This window comes from Silurus meridionalis, chromosome 26, assembly GCF_014805685.1.
Source record: "Silurus meridionalis isolate SWU-2019-XX chromosome 26, ASM1480568v1, whole genome shotgun sequence".
In the NCBI taxonomy this organism is placed as follows: domain Eukaryota; kingdom Metazoa; phylum Chordata; class Actinopteri; order Siluriformes; family Siluridae; genus Silurus; species Silurus meridionalis.
Window position 1 is genome coordinate 5,829,975 of NC_060909.1, and position 21,531 is coordinate 5,851,505.

Below are 21,531 nucleotides of genomic sequence, written 5' to 3' on the forward strand. Positions count from 1 at the left end.
CACAATCTCCTTCTGAGAAGCTTTATTAATATGAGAATAAAAGTACATTACTAGCATCACTGATGCCACCCTGAAAATAGTTATATCTGGATAGAGAGTGAGTGAGCTTTATCTGTATACAGCAAAACACACAGTTAAGACACTGAGGTGACAAAGGTTATGACAATGAGGAAAAAAAATTCCATGAGGTTACATACATACTTTAATAATGTACCCTAAAAATGGAAGATGTTTCAACATTCTGTGCTGTTTGTCTAACCATCTTAACAGGCGCCATCGCGGAGCTGCTGAGAACACGCACGCCATGAAACATAAATAAAATATAAATAGAACAGCAGCGAGGGACTGTTTATGCATTGCAGGTGCAGGTTTTAGAATAATAGTTATGGAAAAAAAATATTTACATGAAATGCTTCTCCTTGGGACGATTTGACACGACTCTGCGATTTCCTCCACGTGAACGATGCTGTACCCTGCTGAATTTAGTTACTGGGGCGTCCCAGGTACAGGCGACCCACGGCGCCTTTGTGCAAACCATCAACTGATAAAACAGTCCCACAGATATATTTACTGTCTGGGGCTGGAATTGCTTCTCTACTGACACAATCCTCAATAATAAGCAATAGCATAACGTCTTCCAAGCTTTTTCCAATGGTTATAAACGTTCTCAAGCAGATTTATGGTTTGAATTTAAGTTATGGCTTTAATTTCTGCACCCTCAGTACATAATTACATTTTCTCATGGCATGTTCCTTCATTTTTTTCTTAGTGACCAAAGATTACGAACACCATGCTGGGAGAATTTTCTTTCGATTTTGTTTGCACTTCTGCACAATATCCTTCATTTACACTAAAAAGTAATGAAAATGTGCTCCTCTTTATTTTTACTGAGTAGGAGTTTCGGTGTGTGCAGTGCTTCTATATTATGTGCTGTGTCCTGCTTGCTTTCATTATATGAGCGAGACGGTATAGAATGTGCATTTCCAAATAGTTTACGTAGTATTTTACTAATCGTATCTGTAAAGTCACCATGAGAATTACTGCTACGTTCCCTGGCTGACCCACAGTTAGGCAGGATACGGATCGTTCTGAGGGGGGTCTTTTTGTCATGATGAGCTGTTGTTTAGAGGATGAGTTGTATAGCATTAAGTTAAAGAAAAAAAATGCTTAGTGACATTAGACCACAGAATTAATAAATACTAATTTGGCAACTTATTAACATTGAAGTTCAGGACTAATGATGTCCTTCGTGAATTCAAGACGTTTTGGCAAGTTCCATATAATGACGTTTTTTGAACGTTCAGTTTCTTTTAAATACGATTTGCCAGCAATGTGAGAGCATTTCGTTCACAACACACTGTGCTGTCTAATCGCTTAGAATATTTATGGTTTAAAAGAGCAATTGCAATCAATTACAAAATGTTTTTACCATTCTGGTGTACCATCCTTTCAGACAGAGTTAAAAAAGCGTCAAAGAATTTTATTTTTTTTTTACCTTCAAGTACCTAGCTAAAGAAAAACAAAACAAAAAAGAAAACATATCCACCGAATTACACGATAGGGTTCGCTAAGCAGCGTACAACAGTTTAGCGTCAATCTTAGACTCCTACTGACAGTACTTGTGTTTCAGATGAAGTAAACAGAATTCCTATCTCTCCCCGTGGACGGCTTTACGAAGGATGCGCAGACGGGACATGACTTCATCCCAGTCCAGGTACGCTCCTTCTAGGTGTCTCAGGGTCCTGGTGCCAGAGGAGTAATGCCTCCGGCCGTGTAGCAGACGCCAGTTATCGAACGTTACCAGGTCACCTGTAGGTAATGGACAATTATTTATCGAAATATGACGTGAAAGAATTAAACTGCATTTCCAAACTTGTGTTTTGGCCACTGCTACTGGATATGTTGCTCTGGTTTCCATCAAGTGTTGGCCTCTGGACCAGACAGACCAAAAAGTTTCCATGTAATTAGGATGATAAAAAACAAGAAAAAATATGACGCAGCATACATAACAAAATATCCAGCCAAGTTCTGAATCTGTTGCTGATTTGGAGGTCAGTATAAAGCAAACCCAAAGAGCAATAATGCAAAGGGCAATAACTCAAGTTTTCTCATTGTAACTAGATTTGTGCCTGATTTCCATTTTTCAGTTCAATAGTTGGAGGGAATAAAAACGATTGTCTCTATAGACTTTCTGTAGCAGTTGACTGACCTGGCTCCATCCTGTAGGTCACCATGTTCTCGGGCCGGTTCATCAGCTCCACAAAGCTCTTCAGGGCGGAGTAGAATGGCTGCACCTGATCCAGAGGTAGATCCAGGACAGAGTCTCTTGTTGCATTGTTGTAGTTGATCCTCACCACACGGCCTTCACTGTCCACACTGCATGCACCGAAAAAAAAAAAGAATTATTTTTTTTTTTTACCAGCTGAACAATAGATGGTGCTGTTTTTACATTAAAAGTGCTCGTGGACCAAAGTAAAAGTCATGTGACCTATTTAATCAGTGCCTTGTTTTCTTTAGTAAGCCATATGATTAATAATGTACCTCTACCATACAGTCTAGTTTAGGGTGCCGATTTAATTTAACACCCCTCCTTGGCACTAAAAAAATGAAGCACATCGCAACAGGTATTACATCACTGAAGTCTGGTCTATAAATGAGATGATCTCAGAATACATCTGTGTTTCCAAGTACAGTAAATTTATATACATGGCTGACCAGTTCCAACAAGTCCATCTGTGCCAAGAGTAGAAGTTATTAAATCAGCATTTCTCAAACTGGGGGCCACAGAAACTGTTTGAATCAGTGTATTAAGTCTGCTGAGTTTTTAAGAACATTAAATGTTATAGTGATTTTTCACCTAATTGCAATTAACGGCACCCATTTAACAAGTTCAAGCCTCATCAGGACAGCAATGCATTTTAAAAATGCTGGCTATAGGAAGCTAGCTTTACAATAAAAGCTGTTTCTGGGAAACGGTTCTAGTCAGAGAAGTGAATATAATAAAAGGAAAGAAATAATGGGCTACATTTTTTTCATAGTTTTGGGTTTTCCTGGTGAGTTCCTGGAGAGCATATTGATACTTTATGTTGCCACATTGTGACTGTGTGTATGAGACAGTATACCAGTCTGGTGTAGTACACGGTCACATTTGTATTTGTCTCACTCTATAATGCGGTTCTTGGACTGCACGTTGAAGTCGCAGTAATCAGAGCCGCTGTCTGTGTAGTCGACGTAGAGGGATGAGAGTATGTTAAACGCCTCTGGGTCCTCTCTCCTGAGCAGTTCGGCCATATGGAAGCCGTCCACCACTTCGCTCTCGCCTCCCTGTACGGCCTGCTGAAGACAGTGTAGAAACTGCACCTGCCAAGTCACACACACATGTAGAAAGAGAGGATTACTTTTAATAGTCAGCACTCTACAAGATTTCAGGTGTCTCAAGTTTACATCGCAATTTCGATAGGATACACACACATCTTTTAAAAGAGAATAAAATCTGATTTAACCGGCACTGATAGTTGACTGCTGGAATTATCGGCTATCGGCAAAAATCCATCCTGATAGTTTTTCCGGCTTCCGTCCATCACAGCTGAGAATGTCACTATCTTTACGAGAGCGGCCTCTAGAGGTAAATCGCTGACACTACGTGCTGTTTGTTTGCAGGAGAGCGCCATATTATAATTATACATAAATATAATTAAATATATAATTATATTTATGTTTATCATAATCATTTACCACATTTTCATGATTCAGTACTGTTTTTCTTTTGTTTGTTTTTTTTACAATAAATGGTCTGTTTTTTGTTGTCTGTTTTTTTAAATCCAGTATCCATTTTAAAAATGGTTAAAATCAGTTGATTAATCGGTTATCGGCAAGTACGATTCAACCTAGCTATCAGTATCGCTGAAATCCACATCGGTCGACCTCTAAGGTGCACTCTAGAATTACTTATTATTAATTTATATTTTATGTAATAAGAGTTATGTGCATTAAACCTCTGTCCACAGCTGTTGGTCATTAATTAATTCCCAATGAGTAGTTAAAATGATTTAATTTTCTTTCATATTTAGTTTTTTTGTAAACCATTTGAATCAGTTTCGAATCAGTTGTGTATTATAGCCCTAATTTGACATGAATATGCACAGGATTAGAATTTGTACAATTACTACTACATATAATAAAAAACTACTACTACTAATAATAATAATAATCCCACAGAGACACAAACTACTGTAGCAGACTTCCTGCTTTCGTATAAAAATGTCTATAAGCAGGCACTTAGTAGAAAATGAAAAGGAAAGCAGTTGTGCTCAATGCCATTAAAAATAATAACTCGCTGTCAATACTAAATAGCTCAAATACCAACCATTCTTATTATCCTATTCGGTTGTGAGACCAAAATGATGTGTAGGAGGTTTCCTGCAAGCTTATTTCTCTTTGTCTTCACTTCCAGTTAATATATACAGATTATTATATGGATAGATTTTAGAAAATCGTTTAATTGCGAGTTCGAAAATTGCTTATCACCGGATAAGCAGTTGTAGATGTTTTCCAACCAGATGTTGACCAGGAATAAAGCATTTTTACACCCTTTTCCCAAATCAGATTTAAAGAGGGACTCTGCAATGGATCTACCTAAGAGTTCAGAGATCCTTAACGAGCACATAAGATCCCGTTTCTCTGTGGAAATTAGTGTATGATATGCTAGCAGTGTAATTCTATCAGAACTTCATCTATTAGGTATCGGCATAAGTCAAAGCATCACACAGTTAAACAGACATTTTTTTGTAGATCATGCATTTTTGTTGTGTTTGTGTAGAGTAGTGTACTCACCCCAGGAGGATTGTGCAGAGCAGGATAGTCCGTGTGCAGACTCAGCTTGCCTGAGGTATATGCTACATTGTTGGCCATGGGCTTGTCTTGCACTTGCCATGTGTGTCTGTTGAAGCAAACGCAGCACATGTTTACAGTGTCTGTGTGAACCGACTGGAGGAAACCACAGCTGTAAAATGGTTACAGTGTTTTTGTAGCAAGAGAGTTTAATAACCGTAAGAAATTGTTGCAATAGACATAACAGACATCGTGTTATGGCAGGAGCTCCACATGGCAGAAACAGAATGGAGTTCTGTGATTACGGCTGCATCATTTGACCCTTGTCGTGTCAGGACAAATGTCCATTGGGACAAGTCTGTTGCAGTTGTTGAGTCATACAGGAAATCCTTGAAATGGTTTTAAAAGAGTATGAATGAATCATAAACTCAAAATGGATTTAAAAATCGGCTTCTTTCGGCTGCTCCCTGTAGGGGTCGCCACAGCCGATTATCCGTCCCCACATCACACTGTCCTTTACATCTACCTCTTTCAAACCACCCATCTGTATGTCTTCCCTCGCCACATCCATAAACCACCTCCTTGGCCTTCCTCTTTTCCTCCTGCCTGGTGGCTCCATCCTTTCATCCATTTATTTACAGCTTTATCATAATAGGCTGTATATTGGAGAATATTGGAAGTTCTATGTGAAAGCAGACATTGAACACCCCTATATAACTGAAAATGGAATGATCCTCGTTTCATAACACCTCTGCGAAAATGCGAATGTGAGATTTTTAGTCGAAACAGGCTCCTTCTATCAAAGCATCGAACTTTTATCTTCGACTATTCAGGGTCACCCCCCGAACAAATTCATTCATCTCCTATAAGCATTACATCCTGCTCAGGGTCATGAGGGATCTGGAGCCTATCCACCACACTCACACACACGAATGCTACTTGCTGTTTTCTGGAGGTAAAAGGAAACTGGAGAATTCAAAGAAAACCATTACATAGACAGGAAAACGTGGAGCTCAGGATTGAAAATCGTTCATACAGCGGCTCAGCCATTTTTTTAGTTTTTTTTTAAACAGTGTATTAAAATGAATTCTCAAGTTTCCTAACCAGTGCCTGATATTCATTTAGTACTGTGTTCCAGATTTGGACAGTGCAAGTAAACATTTTCAGTGAAGAATGTTGACAACAAGTAAATTATTTAAATGTGAACCAGAGAGTTCTAGGAATGAAAAACAGTGCAGTGGCCCGACACTCGCTATCTCTCCTGACGTTTTTGTCTAAATAGAGAAGAGGGAAGACCTGCTGTGACTGGAGACACTTGGAACTGCAGAGTACAGCATGATGTCATTCCTGAGAAAGGACTGCTTGACTGTTTTCCAGAAAAGCCTCTCTCTCTCTCTCTCTCTCTCTCTCTCTCTCTCTCTCTCTCTCTCTCTCTCTCTTTGTCATCCTCCTCCTTGTCAGTAGCTTTGAACACATTTAACTCATGATCTCAGCTTTTTTTTTTTTTGAGTGTGTGTGGGCTGTGATCAGGTAAAATGGGGTCCAGCTGGGTCTGGCTTCACATATGCTGTCCTCCAACTAAAGCTGACAGAACATTCAGTATGTTCTAAACAGATGAACTGTGTTATCTGTCTAAAAACTATGTTCCCTTACTTATCTGTTTTCCTTCTATATATCAGTTCCTGTCTTTTTTCTATTCTAGAAAAGCGTTCTCTATCTGGATGACTTGAAATGTTCCTACTTAGAAAAAAGTGTTGTCTTCATTTGTAATTCATGAAGGATGAAAAATAAAGGACATCAAAAATAGCTCATTAATGAGATGGATATTCTGTAAGTGTCAAATTATGCAATTCTGATTCATTGCTCTGCAGTCGAAGTGAAGGTCAGTGGCAGTGGAACTCATTTAAGAGGAGAGAAAGAGAGAGGGGGAAGAAAAAAAAAGATGTTTGATTTGGGCTAGATTCAGCTTCAGGAAATGCTTTCATCAAGCTGATCATGGTTTGCCAGTGACTCATGGTGAACTTTTAGTCTTTTACAGAAGAGTGAATCCTTTGGAGAAAAAAATGCACGTTTCTTCACGCTAAATTGAGGTCGAATTTCTCAGCAATCGAGCATACACTAACGAGACGTGAACGATTTATGAAGTAAGTGTGGAAAATACATTTCTTGAAATCGATTCAATTATGTGTCAAATGTGTGTGTGTGTGTTTGTATATATACATGGTTCTTACCCATAGAATGTAAGTCTGAGGTATCCGATTCTCTGACTGAGTTTAGCCACCTGGCCCTGTTCTGCTGGCGCCCCCTTCAGGTACACGATCCCGACACGCCTGAGGGCCAGAAGCCATACCAGAGCAGCCTTGTCATCATGTAAAACCTCCTCAAAATCTGCCATGGGGATCTGCCAACCAGAATCCCAGAATTCACGCTCTGAAACAACCCAGAGACATTTATCATAATTAGAAATCCCGCATAAACTCACATTTCACACTTCTGGGAAAAAAAAAGAAAACAAACTGAACCAGGTTTATCATATAACACTGTAGATTATGTACAATGAAGAAAATGTTCTCGTATTCAGCTTTTTAATTCCAATTGAACCGTTCCATTAAATATCCATGAGACAAGCCTGTGAGAATAAACACACACAGCAAATTACCAGGTTGTTATGTATTCTACAGGTTTCCATCAGCAGAACAGTCTCACCCCTGCTTCCTTTTCTGTTCATTTCTGGTAGTCTGGAAATCCTTTAGCCCTAATGCTCAAACACTGGCTATTTTACCACAGTTAATTATATAGTATATACTCTGTAATCCTATGAAATACATGGAAGTGCTTTTACACAAGCCTAGACACCAGTCAATGTGAGCAGCAGCATGTACATTATTCTGTGGCATATCTCTCTTATCCCTGTGTTAAGATAGAGATGAGCACCAACTCCACATGGCAATTGTTAAACCCAATAATGGAAATTTAGACTCATTCCAGTTAGCTGGGCGATTTTTTTATTTAATTGGAATAGTATGTTTGTGTTTTCAAGACCTGAGCCAAAACATGGTGGTTAAACAATGGACTCGATGTGAGAGAAAAAACAGCCACAACAGCGTCTGTATTTATGACTTGGAGACAGATGGTTTCTTTGGTTTGTTGATGTCAGTTAATGTCACTATTTTAGTCTTTTATATAAGCTCATCATGTGCATGTGCGTGTGCGTGTGCGTGGTGTGTTGTTTTTATATGCATCGTATTTTTCCATGTATAAGACGACTCCCACTTTTCCACCCCAAAATTAAGAAATCAATATATTAAACATAAAACAAAACCAATTTTAATTTAGTAATTACATTTACATATCAGTACTCTACTGTATTATGCATCACACTTTACAACATTAACGATCCCTGTCACATCTACATGCTGCCTACACGCTCTCCACCTCCACCGGGATGTGTTCTAATTGGTTTGTTTAGCATCAGCTGACGTCATTTACATAAGGCTCGTGATGCAGAGACACGCAATCGGCAGTTTCGCTCGTGATTGAAGGCTCGTGATTGGAGGACGATATTTTATATGTAGATTGATTTCTCCTCGTTCCTCCTCTAAATATACTGTATATCTCACAAAAGCTGTGCAGAGAGTTGTTTGCCATGAGGTTCCATGTTGAACATTCAGTGGTCAGTATGAGAGAATTGTACTCAAAGTGCCACATTTTAACTGCTCTAATACAAGATACACATTTGTATGGTCCTATTAAGCTGACAAAAACATGAACACGATGAACAGGACGTGTTGCTTTGCATGGTTAAACGACATACAGCTGTTATCACTTAGGATGTACTCACTTGTTGCCAGTTATTTTGACAATAATGGCTGTATGTTGAGTTATTTGAGGACAGTAAATCTGTACTGCGATACGAGCTGCACATCGACTACTCTAAAATATATCTATATATAAATGTGAGGGGTGTACTCACTTTTGTGAGATACTGTGTGTATATGTATGTATGTATATATATATATATATATATATATATATATATATATATATATATATATATATATATATATAGTGTGTGTGTGTGTGTGTGTGTGTGTGTGTGTGTGTGTGCGCTCTTCATTAATGTGAGTAGATCATTTGAACAAAACCAGAGCTTCCATTATTACTGTTTTATTAGAAACAGTAATAAAACTGAGCACAGAAGGAAACACACTTGAAGTAAACACTCAAGTGGCTAAACACTCTGTTGCCAAGACAAACACAACATTAATCTAGTCTATATGCACAAACTTTGATGGATTATGCAACCCACATTTATTATTTTTTTTTTTTACAAAGGCCTTTCCCTTTATTGTCATATTAAAATTATACATTATTATTGGGCCATTAAAGTGATAGTATTCAGGGTGACAGGTGTTGATTCCTCTAGCACATGTTCAAATGGTCCTATTGTACATTTTGTAGATTTTTAAATGTTATTGTATAATATCTATAGTAAGGTTATATACATAGATTTATATACTGTACAAGGATTTTTGGGGATTCAGCCTAATTTGCAACTTTTCCTTCTAAAGGTTAATGAGAATGAGAACAACCCCAATGCCCCTTCGCAACCTAGTAAATCATTATAAGGAGAAGTTTTACATTATTATAGATATTACTTTGCTTTCAAGCAGTTAAATGTCAGATTGAGCTTAAAAGCATCGCCAGGATAATGTAATTGCAGTTCGTTTTGGAGGCGGGGCCTAAAAAAACTTGCCTAAAGAAATCTGACAGTTAGAATGTGAACACACATGGTAGCAATGGTTTTCCAATGTAAACAGCTAATTCATAATCCAAATAATTTTGAGTCTTGAGAGGTGAATAAAGCGGTTAAAAATGAAAGCGTACAGTGCACAGATTCTAACAGTAGTGAAATAATAAAATAAAAAGTATTGCTCTGTGGAAAATGTGGCCCACCAGCCAAAAGGAAAATTAGCAGATTTGTGCTACAATTAGAGAGCGGTGAGTGGTGCACTGCAAATGAGAGATTAATGACAAAAAATGACCGAATATTGAGATGAGAGAAAGAGGAGGACAGGAGAGAGATGGAGATAGGGGGAGGGAGGTACGGAGAAAGCTGGGCACTTGGCCCAGGGTGAGGAGGTTCACATGGTGCTCCTCTACCATGCAGCGGTGCTCAGCATTCCCTCATAACGACACACATTTGCTGCTAGGTTTTCTTGGCACGATGCACTCCAGTCTCAGAGCCAATCAGAGATTAGTCTCACTTTTGCATAGTTTCCAGCTGGGTTTCGCAGCAATAATACATCACTCTGTCTCAAAGCAACACGACTGCTCTTGCACTCGCTAGCAAACTCAATAGCCAGGTGGACTTTAATCCCCGTTCTTCTGCTGAAGGGTTCCTGAGCCATGCATTGTTCCTCACAGAGAGGTTTGACAGCAGCAGCACTAATCCAGCCCTGTAGCTGTCCTTGTCAACCGTGTCAAACAGATCAAACAGAACAGAAAGATGGAAAACCATTTACTGACGTTCATATCCGCATGAACGTTTACTTGTGATGAGTACGTGAACTGTAAGTGCACCTAATCTGATGGAAGTGAATTCACACGTGTGGCAACTTGTACAGTGGTTTTTCCACGTTTCATATACGTCTTTGCATCTTTTCCAACTTAAACACTTTCCCACATGAACACACAGGCAATTTATTTGCAGGAAATATATGCTCATTAAATCTAAGCCTGTGGAAATTGGAGAACATTAGACCACTTTATCCTCCCAGTTCCTATCCCAGAAGGGTGTTTATTATCACCCAGCTGGAAGATGTTATTCGGACGTTTTAATAGACAAATTAATTGAAGCTGTATTTTTACGTGGCATTTATGATTTTTGGCCTGACTGTGTTGTCACAGACAAAAAGCACAGATCGTAAGACAATTCTTCGGTCGTTGGTTTCGATTGGTGATCTTAGAACACACATGACATGCTCACTGACAGCTGATTTAGTCCCTTTGGGATATAAATGTAAAAAATTCTATGTAACACTCGTCTCAAAGCCACAAATAGGCAGACATGACACGATTACACAAAACTCCTGGGACATCTCCAAATACAGTAGTAACAACGGGAAAACATGAAGAAAAGATGCTGTTGGACAGAAACAAAATATCCATATTACCTCAAGCTCACTTTAAAGATTGTGACTATTGACATTAGGTCAAGATTTGACATAAACCAGGGGTCCCAAAACCCTTTCCTGTGAGGGCTACATAATTTTTCCTTTATTTATTGGAGGGTCAAGTCAGTCAAGTGACTACCAGTATTATTGTAGAGATTTCATTATGATTTTTTTTAATAGGGCTGAAACCATTCCTCGAGTAACTCGAGTCATTCGAATAAAAAAAATATTTGCCTTGATGCTTCATTTAGTCCATTTAACTACACACTGAGCATTGTGTTTCTCCACGGACCATTATTACTGACGCACCACCGGCTAAACTCTGAAGAGGTAGCCACAGAAGACACTGCGGAATGATAAAATAGAGGAACGGGAAAACAGCAAGGTGCAAAGAGAAGATTTATATGGAAACCCGTTTCCACCAAATAAAAAAATTATTTATCTCAATTCTGACTTTATTTTTTCTCAATTCTGCATTTTTTCTCTCGCAATTCCGATTTTTTTTTAAGCCAATCGGGCAGCATCACCGCCTCTGTAGTGCCAGAAAGCCTTACACGTTGACAGTAAAATGGGCCACAATCAAAAGAATTGCATGGTATCAAACTAAGCCTCTGATCCCTGGAGAGAACTCTGTGTAATACTCAGCTCTGGAGGAGACGGAACAAGACAGATGAAGCAGAGGAGCCTCGTTTATACACCAACAGCTTCAAACTTCATGCCAAACAACATGGTTACTGGTGGATGCAACAGAAATGTTGGATGTTTCCGAGAAATAAAGTCGGAAAAAAAAAATCATACCGATAGCGAGGTTGGATCGTACTTGCCAAAAACTGATTAATCAAGCGATAAATATTAACGCTCCCTATGCAGTCTCTTGTGTAAAAACAAAAAGCACATGGTGCCAGTGATTCACCTCTAGATGGCGCTCTCATAATTACAGCGGACCAGAGACCGGAAAAATATTGGAATGGATTTTTGCCGATAGCCGATGGTTCCAGCAACCAACTATCGGTGCCTTGACTTCTATTGATAACTAAGTGAAATTTTAGTTTTTAACAGATATGGTTTGAGTAAAACATATTTCAAATTCAATTTTCTAAATATGTCTCTTGTTGTTTATAGGGCCGTAGTTTGAGGACCCCTGACTTAAGCACAGCGTAGTGACCTTTTATTCACTGATCAGTTGTTACAGAGGTAAAATCTGACATGGGGAAACGTTGATTTTATAGAATTTTGTTGTTGAGGTCCTCTCGTACATTGTGACAAGTAATAATCTAAAAGAATGTTTTAATTACACAGTCTGAAACCAGCTGCAGATGAGTGGTTCCCTAGTGTACGGATAGTCCTGTCCTTGAGGTAGACGTTTTAGATAGCACCATAAATGGAAGAAAGACCCAACTGTTTATTACATCAATCCATTCTTCATTTCAAAAAAGGCTCACAACCTTCTGTACACTTGTGTTTAACAAAGCCTGTTGGATTTTTAACACATTTATGAGACAACCAACATTTGGAAGAAACATTTGGCTGTGCATAGAGAACATTCCCTTAGTAAGTAGCACAATCTTGAATTAAAGACATTCAGAAATCACTTGAACCAATTTTCAACGTGGATAATGAGCTCTTTCTTGGCTCCTTGCTTCACAGTGGGAGGAAAAACTTCTGCCGTTGTTTGATGCAAAAAGATGGAGTCATCTAATGTTCAGCAAACAAACCTCCTTATTTCTGTCTGCATTAAATTAGCACTCAGAAATCAACACCAGAAAAGCCAAACGCAGTGCTCCGGTGTTACTCAACTCCATCAATGAGACCCAAGGGAGGATTCTGTAGTAACATATAATAGGCAAGCTAAACAACCGGCACATCACCTTCAGAGAGAGGTTTCTGTTAAGTCTCCGTCTCGCTGAGCGTACGCATTTAGGGGCTGTAAAATTAGCTCGGAACAGTTGGAGGTGCTGTTAAAATGGAGAACCTCCTGTGGTTTTACTCTGAGCAAGCGTAAAAAACAAACGCCGGTGTCTCGCTTTAATGCGGCTCATGAAAGAAAAAGCCAAAAAAAAAGACTAAAAGCACTTTGCCATCGGCAACAGACGCATCGCAGACCTGCACAGCTGAATCCTCAGAGAGGTTTACGAGGAAGATTTTTTAACAAGAGGCAGAAACTGACCTTCTGGACTCCTCAGTGTGAAGTCAGGAGTAAAGCAAGTTGGCTTGTCATTCATTGCATTGAGCAGAGGATTTGTGTTCTGACCAAATGACATTGGTTCAAACTAGAGAGTTGGTCAGACTTTCGTAAATGAACCGTTCAATGACATACATCAATCGCAAGGAAAAGTACTTAGGAACAACGGTATTTACAACCTAAATCCTTTTTGGTGTAGTTCATGAAACGGTTATGTTCTCTTTAATCCCAGACACTCTCCAAACTGTACCCAGGTGTACCCCGATCATCTCATTCACGCTAACCTGCATCTGTTTTTTTTAACATGAAGCCACAGAGCGCCAACAATTCAGCTGTGGCCTGACCATGTCAAGTCAAGGAACCATTAGTCTTCAATCCAGACACATGCGGGTTTGTTTGGAGCACGTTGCAGCACTCTTCTCGAGTTGCTTAGATCACAATTCCATATGGCAGGAAGTGGGAAAAGACTTTCCACTCAAGGGTAATCCTTTGGATGTGTCTCCTCAGACAAATGCCTCAGCCTTAAAACTGTTCCAGAAACCACATGAAACTACTACACCGATATTACGCACTGATATTACTTTTCTCGAAATCAACTGCGAAATATTTATTTTAAATCATTCATACAGAGGAATAACTCCTTAGCAGGAACTTTTTCATCCATGCATTACATCAGATTTTATACAGAGCTTCAGTTCAAACTCATAACTTCTGAAGGACAGGTAAAGATGGAGCAAGGGGAGAAGAATGGAGTTTCAATGGAGCGTATTCTCCAGGAGCTACACTTGATCACTTCAATAATAAAATGTAATCTTATAGATGTGATGGAACATCTGCATGGCTTCATATTCCAGCAATGCAAGACAACGTCAGCTGCTCTGCTTCAAATATCCATCAGTGTTTGTGATTGAGTGAGTTCTATCTTGACCACAGAAGAAATGTATAAATACCTTATACATTTTATCCTTTAAGGTCCATGATCAGAGAACAATTTTTTAAATATAATTTATTGTGCAGTTTCAGCCTTTTAGAAAATCCATGCTGAGTGTTTCCATCATCAGGGTTCCTGAGGAGGTCGGGAACAGAGTTGAATCTACTGCTGCGGTTTGGTTTTTTTTACTCGTAAAGTGGAATTTCTGTATTTTCTCACTGTGAGTAAACCAATAGAGGGATGCATAAAGATTTTTAGACTGTTGGATTATTATAAATGTATTCCAATTTATACGATTATGTAAAGTTTTTTTAACCTGGCAAAATAATCTCGGTGTGGTTGAGTTTGAGCGCTATTAAGGAAGGAACTGGAGGATTTGGGGAGTGGTGGCTTGGTGTTTGCGTTTGGATCAGAAGGTTGTGAGTTCGAATGCCTTTCATTCCTGGGCCCCTGAGCAAGGCCCTTAACCACGCCGCTGCTCGGTTGTGTGAATGAGACGATTGTGTGTCGCTGTGGATAAGGGGGTCTGCCAAATGCCATAACTGTAAAATACCTTTAACAATTAAATGAATTATACTCTTAAAATAAAATGCTGCACTCAAGATTTTCCCGGAGATGTGTAAAGGCAGCGATGCTCTACATTTGTTTCAGTGTCCACAAAAAATCCGCAAAATGGGAGGAAACACAACAACTCGAAAATAAAAAGATCAGCACTTATTTCTATTTACTAAGCTGTTGAGAAAAGGCAGTGACTCTAGTTGCAGTGTTACTAACAGTTTTATCCTGAAAGAGAGGCTTTGCATAAGCAACATGACGTGTGTAGACTGTCACAGAAAAACCAAAACCCACAGTGAACATCTCTATCCTGCCAGTTAAATCCAGAGTGGTGAAGACCCCATTCTTCTGCTTCATGAAAAACTGAATTCTATAAATAAATGAAAATGTCCACAGGAACTCATTCAGTTCCCAAAAAAACAGAGCGGACCCAGACTTATGGACTCTTTTAAGACTTGTGCAGAAGTCTGAAATAAATGACATATTTGAATAATCTGAAGAAAAAAAATGGCGACATGGATTCTACAAATCTTTAGACCTATACTGAAAAGATTCTTCTTAATGATATTGGATGAAGGTATGTAAGAGTGCTCTCTAATAATATTGTACAAAGTGTGAGCTCTTGTGGTTTATAGGTCAGGGTGCTCCTGGAACAGACCACTCCTTTCAGAATAAGAATGTCATCAGACCTTTGCATTAATTTCTAAGAAAACTCAAACGATCGTTTGCATTTTGCCTCATTCACGAGGAATGCATGTGTTTACATTTCTGAGAAGCAAAATGAATATTGGAGTATATAGTGTGTTTTGGTGCTGTGATTTATTCTGAAGTAAATGTATTGATTTTAACCAACGTTCTCATCAGCCACTGACAGAATACCCTAGTATCATGTAGTATCTCCAGAACTATGTTTAATACAATTTACTAGCAAGAAAGGTGCTTTATATTGTCACATGTATTTTACAGTCACATGATATAGCACCCCTGGAGCACAGAGGGTTAAGGGCCTTTCTCAAGGGCCCAAAAATGGCAGCTTGACAACACCAGAGTTTGAACCCCCAACCTTCTGATCAATAACCCAGTGCCTTAACCACTGAACCACCAGTTACCAGTAGACCATGTAATGTCTGTGTTGTCTAGCCTTCGCAGGTCAGTAGTACTTATGAAATTGGAAATGGAAACAGGGAAACAGTAAGACACATAAATCACCAGTACTCACCATTTAGAAAAAGTTCTTCCTGTCGTGCTTGTCTTGCCTCAGGTGAGAAGCATCGTTTCTTTAACCACTCAGGCTCAAATTCACTGCTATGTTGATCTGGCCATGTGATGGAGACCTTCATAAAACAGCATGGAAAGATGTTCCATTAGTCATGCCCACATAGAGTTGCATGTAGCATGTAGTAGAGTGATCAGTGTATGTGTAGAAACCTGAGAAAAAACTTTAACACTGTCTGCTATACTGTATATCCCCACTCTTACACACTCATTCAGGTTTGTTAATGGTGGTGTGGAAGGCCGTTCCCTGTGTTCTGGTTTTCCCTTTCAGTTATGTTGCCATAACTAGTCTTAAATTACACCCTCCTTACACTGTACAGTGTCTAACTTTTTCCCAGTCACCTCTCTACTCTCTCTCTCTTTCACTGTTGAGTTAAACATGCTTCTGAAGTACCAATGGCCAGTTCTCTTTTCCTTTTATTTTGGATCTGACAGATTTATCACGACACCCTACTTCTGGATTGAGTTCTCTTCAACTGGAGGCCAGTCTGTGCAGCTGAGAATGGTTCCATGTGAACAGCCTAAATATCCATGAAACTACTGAGCAACTGAGTGTTATTAATGTTAACAGTCCGCCACAATGGCGTTGAACAAAAGTTCTGAATTTAAGCGCCTTTCACTGAACAGTACACCTTAACAATAATGGAACTATAATGAATGGACATTTGGTGGATGGGTGTGTTTTGGATTTTCCTCCCTGATACCATCTCAGGGCGTTTATCCTTGCCACAGTCGGCACTGGCTCGCTTATTAGGGATAGACTTACATAGAATAAAATTTTAGGCGCCTTAACTTATGCATTCGAACTTCAATATCTCTTTATCTCTGTAAAGGTGCTTTGGGACAATATCCAATGTTAAAAGCGATATACAAATAAAGCTGTATTAAAAAGAATTAATTTATATACAGGAACCGACCCCAGCCATTAGGGTTGCACAAGCCTTAGTGCTGGTCCCAAGCCCGGATAAATGGGGAGGGTTGCGTTAGGAAGGGCATCCAGCGTAAAAACATGTGCCAAATCAAACATGCGGATGATCCGCTGTGGCAACCCTTAATGGGAGAAGCCGAAAGAAAGTTTTTATAGTTCTAAAAACAGTACTTGTCTCTCAAAAGCAATGCATATCCCATTTGTACATATCTCAACCAGGGGTACACTACATGTGATCCATATTCTGGTTAGAAAGTCAAGACTTCACTCCAATTCCAACAAAAGATGCACCACCTACCTCTTGATTTACAACCTAAACTCCTGAAATAAAACTATTACTCTACATTTTAAAGAACTGCAAGTTGACAATGTGAAATGCTCATTATCTCTTCGATTATTAATATCGTATGCATCTGTCTCTGTTTTGTCACACACTGCATTTAAACACAAACCTCTGCTGTCAATTAATCATTGCCTGTACTAACATCATTGTCATATTCACTTATTAACCCGGTCAGTTTTGTTGTCTAAATGTGTAAATATTTAAAATCATTAGAAGTTTTTTCCAGCATTTAGAAATATTTCACATTGTCTACAATTATACAGTCAAAAACCCTCATGTTACCTTTTCAATAAATCTACAAAAACGTACCTTGTTATTCTCCGATATTTGCACTTGGTCCATTCCTGTGTGTACATCAAGGTCGGTCAGGAGCAGTCTCCGTGCTTGTGCTGACTGCAGCATGCACAGAGGACACTGGCAGTTATCCCGAAGCCAGGTAAACGGATAAAAACTATAGCTTCCATCATCCCACTCCACCTGGAGCAACCTCTTGTGGTCCAGTACTTGAGCTTGTCTCGCCACCGCGCTCCCTCCAACAGTGGGTAGACGGGCCGCTGCCAGTGTCTGATGCCAAAAACGAGGGATTTTTGCTGGTTTGGAGGGACGAGTAGCTGATTTCAGCACATGCAGAGCTGCTCTTGAGGCACAGCAAGCCAGACTAGAGAACATCCTGATCTGCGGTGTAGCTTGAAGCCGTGTAAAGCTGACTTTCTTCATGGAAACACATAAAAAGGGTTGCGTGGTTAGATAATTACTTTACAGCCTTGTATATGATAACCACACAGATTTACGACAAATTTATTACAAGATGATAATCTCAATATTCACTGTTAAAGCATACTGATATGATCTTTTTGTAAAATATCTAGTCGCACTGCATGATTGTGAAAAAGTATGGTTTGTACACCATTCATTGATTTCAAATGGAAATCTATTAGTGAACAAACATTACAACACTGCTATTAAAGTCATCATACTAGACCTTTAACCTTTAACCCATACTACTGTAAATCTAAAGCTGAACTCTGACCTAAAGGGGTATGACTCCACTTTTGGCGTAAACAAACCTTATTTATTTATTCAAACCAACTGTTCACTGCCACACAAATGCATATTACATAATCACATTTTATATTATTCAGGTAGTTCTACAGAGGTGTGGTAATGAAATTTAGCAGGAAAATCTCTGATCTTTGAGGAAAAAGTTTTGTATGGATTCATAATTTTAGTTTATGTTCATGTGTCAGGGGAAATAAAGCTCTATTTTGCCATCTATAAAATGACCAGTGAAAAAAGGAAATAAAAAAACAGATATCCCATTATATCTGGTGGAAAAAATACAGTGCAGGTACTGCTTACAACCACAAAGTCGAAGACTACCTGTACAGAAAAAATAAATTTGGCACTGCTTTTAAGCACACTCCAGGATGTATTCCTTTTTTATCCTGATATTATGGATTGAAGTCCATAGTGAGCAGCTAGAATCCAAACTGTTAAAGCAAACACCCTGAGAGGCGCATGAGAGGAATCAGACAAACACATCCATCCTCTTCCCAATACCCAAAAATGGGATTATAAATTAGTCTTCCATAATTATAAATTGTAGATAAACAGTACTGTGTTAAAAAGATTTTTTACTAAAGTTTAGGTCTTTACTATTCATGCAAACTCAAAAGTTAAAGCAGAAGTAAGCATACATTGTTTTTGTTAAGGGATCCATTTGGGACCATCCACAGCAACAGGCTTCCAAAGATGCCAAAACGTAACCAAGTAATTCAAACAGCAACAAAACATGTACAACATGCAGAATGTACGCACATTTTTTAGCACACCTAAAGGCTATATACATCGTATTGCCAAAAGTTTTTACCATAAAGCCCTCATTGGACAAACCATTATGTTAATAATAAGCTCCACTCCTCTGGGAACAATGTCCATTCAACATTGGAACGTTGCTATAGGGAGTAATAATAGCATGACTTAAGCACTGATGTCATTAATCAAACACTGAAGTCGGGCCAGACGATCTGGCACATAGCCAATCTTTCAGGTCATCCTAGAGGTCTTTAGTGGGGGTGAGGTCATATATATATATATATATATATATATATATATATATATATATATACACACACACACACATACATACACACACGCACACGTATATATATATATATATATATATATATATATATATATATATATATATATATATATATATATAAGAAAAATATTTTCTTGTTTTTTATTGACGCAGTTTATTATTAACATTTGTAATCATCGTAATTTGAACAGTTCACATTTTTCAAACAATTTTAAAGAGTGTCTGCTTGGTTAAATAATATAAAAATTGATTTCTTCTACATAAAAATAAAATAAATCAAATTAATGCAACACATTTATTATATCGATTAAATGGAGTAAATTAAAAATTGATTAAATTAAATTGATTAAATTAAATGTAATCATAAAATAGTTTGTTAGACCCTATTAGGTAATACAGATGTGCAAGTTTGTGTGTATTTTACATTTAATATTAGATATGATCTATTTAACTACTTATTTTAGCATGATTTAACAAATGTCTTCATTCCTTCCATCCTTCATTCATTCACTTCCTCGATATGTGGAAGTGTCAGTAATTTCTCTTTTTAAGAGAAGTCCCTGAAGCTGGACTGTAAAACACTGAAGAATCTGTACCTTCCTGGTTAGCGGCTAACGCTAGCTCTATGGATTCTTTAGCATTTCATGCATTTGCAATTTGCAAAACAAATCTTAGTGAGTCGTCACAGTGACACTGTGTTAACTCTAGTTTCTTTTTTTATACCCCTGGCTTTGTTGTGTATATTTTTAAGTTTGATAATAATAATAAAAAATGTTCTCAAAGTGCGAAGACTAAACAAACTTGCGGTCCTCCACTTAATACGTTCCTGAGGGGAACTCAGATTTTAACTGTGTTCCGCACGTAAAAAGGACTGCATTCGGTACACATGTGCACAAAGCTGAAAGCCCTGTGATGAAAAATTGTTAGCTAGATATAGGTGTGATGGTCTGCTGTTCACATGCTCTTTTATTAAGTCTAAATGTATGTGATGTCATAATGACTTCCTGATGATACAAGCACATGTTCAAGCTCATGCACACTAAATACTAATAATCCATTATTACATTTTTGATAAATTGGATTCAAAATAAATGATTAACATTTGTATTTTTGATAGCTTTCTTACTTTTGCAGGAGACTATATGTCTGGAAATCTTATTATCCCTCTGAATATTATTTCGCTGGTAAAATGCGCCTACTCAGAACCATGAATATGGACTTCCAAGCAACACCGTGGTCACAGTAAGACAACACAAAAGACATCCTGCATACACACAAATATATTGTATGTATTACGTGGAAGGCTCTGTGACGTATGATGTTTATCTCGGGTGCAGCGCGAGACAAGCGCGTGACGTCAGCGCACGACCGCACGCGCCCTATCGACAGAAGTAGGTGAAAGGTCGCGCGATAAAAAAAAGAAAAAAAAACGCCGGCTTTACTTCCGGTCATGTTCGCTTGCTTTTACACAGATGCTGTTGTTATTTGTAAACGGAAATCAATGGGGGAAAAACATATTTCATACACAATATTAAACTGTTATAGACAGAGATGTTATGAATACCATATGCACGCACGCTAGCAAACAAAAACATCAGCAATGAGAGAGAGTAGAAAGAATGGTGTTGTGATGATGTCCTTTGTGTGTATGTGTGTAAGGAGCTTTAACACGTGCACGTGTGAATGACGAGACGTGACGAAAAAACGAGTGTATGCACCAGCTGAAAATAAACTTACCTTGTGTGAAGAAAAGGAAGCTTCAGTGTGTCAGAGTGCACCAAGAAGGAGATGTGTGTGTGTGTGTGTGTGTGTGTGTGGAGAGAGGAAGTGTGTGAAAGGTCGCTGTGCTTTCAGTATCAATACACACCCTCATGCATCAGGTTTCACGTACCCTCCACTTATTAGAATTAAATAGCATGTTTTAAAAACCATTAAATGTCTCCATAGAAAATGATGAATTGAATTGATAACTTTGTCATTTATAAAATTATTTGATAGTATTTGCTGTATTTATTTGTTATATCTGAAGATAGTAGTAAGAAAGTCAAATCACTGATTTACTATACAAGTCAATTCTTCGTACCTTTGCAATCAAAAATCATGCTACTTCAAGATATCTTGGCCAAAACACTTAATAGTCACACAATTGAGGGTTTGCGATTTCCCTACACTTAAACCCACATCAGGATGGAATGACGTGTGGAAAT

At 38.4% G+C, this 21,531-nt stretch overlaps 1 protein-coding gene across 2 annotated transcripts; it reads right to left on the reverse strand.

The window, feature by feature from the left end:
* Positions 1-7: 7 nt before the first annotated feature.
* bbox1 (butyrobetaine (gamma), 2-oxoglutarate dioxygenase (gamma-butyrobetaine hydroxylase) 1) lies at positions 8-21,199 on the reverse strand. Of its 2 annotated transcripts, none has more exons than XM_046840768.1 (8): positions 21,062-21,199; positions 17,530-17,931; positions 15,894-16,008; positions 7,062-7,260; positions 4,834-4,939; positions 3,164-3,360; positions 2,210-2,376; positions 8-1,809 (listed from the first exon to the last, which is right to left on the reverse strand). In XM_046840768.1, the coding sequence occupies exons 2-8, from the start codon at positions 17,887-17,889 to the stop codon at positions 1,649-1,651; spliced, it is 1,305 nt and encodes a 434-aa protein (XP_046696724.1). In that variant the 5' UTR covers positions 17,890-17,931; positions 21,062-21,199; the 3' UTR covers positions 8-1,648. The 2 variants fall into 2 exon arrangements, with proteins under 2 accessions (XP_046696724.1, XP_046696725.1); XM_046840769.1 differs by lacking the exon at positions 21,062-21,199 and adding an exon at positions 20,451-20,602.
* Between the last annotated feature and the right edge of the window lie 332 nt (positions 21,200-21,531).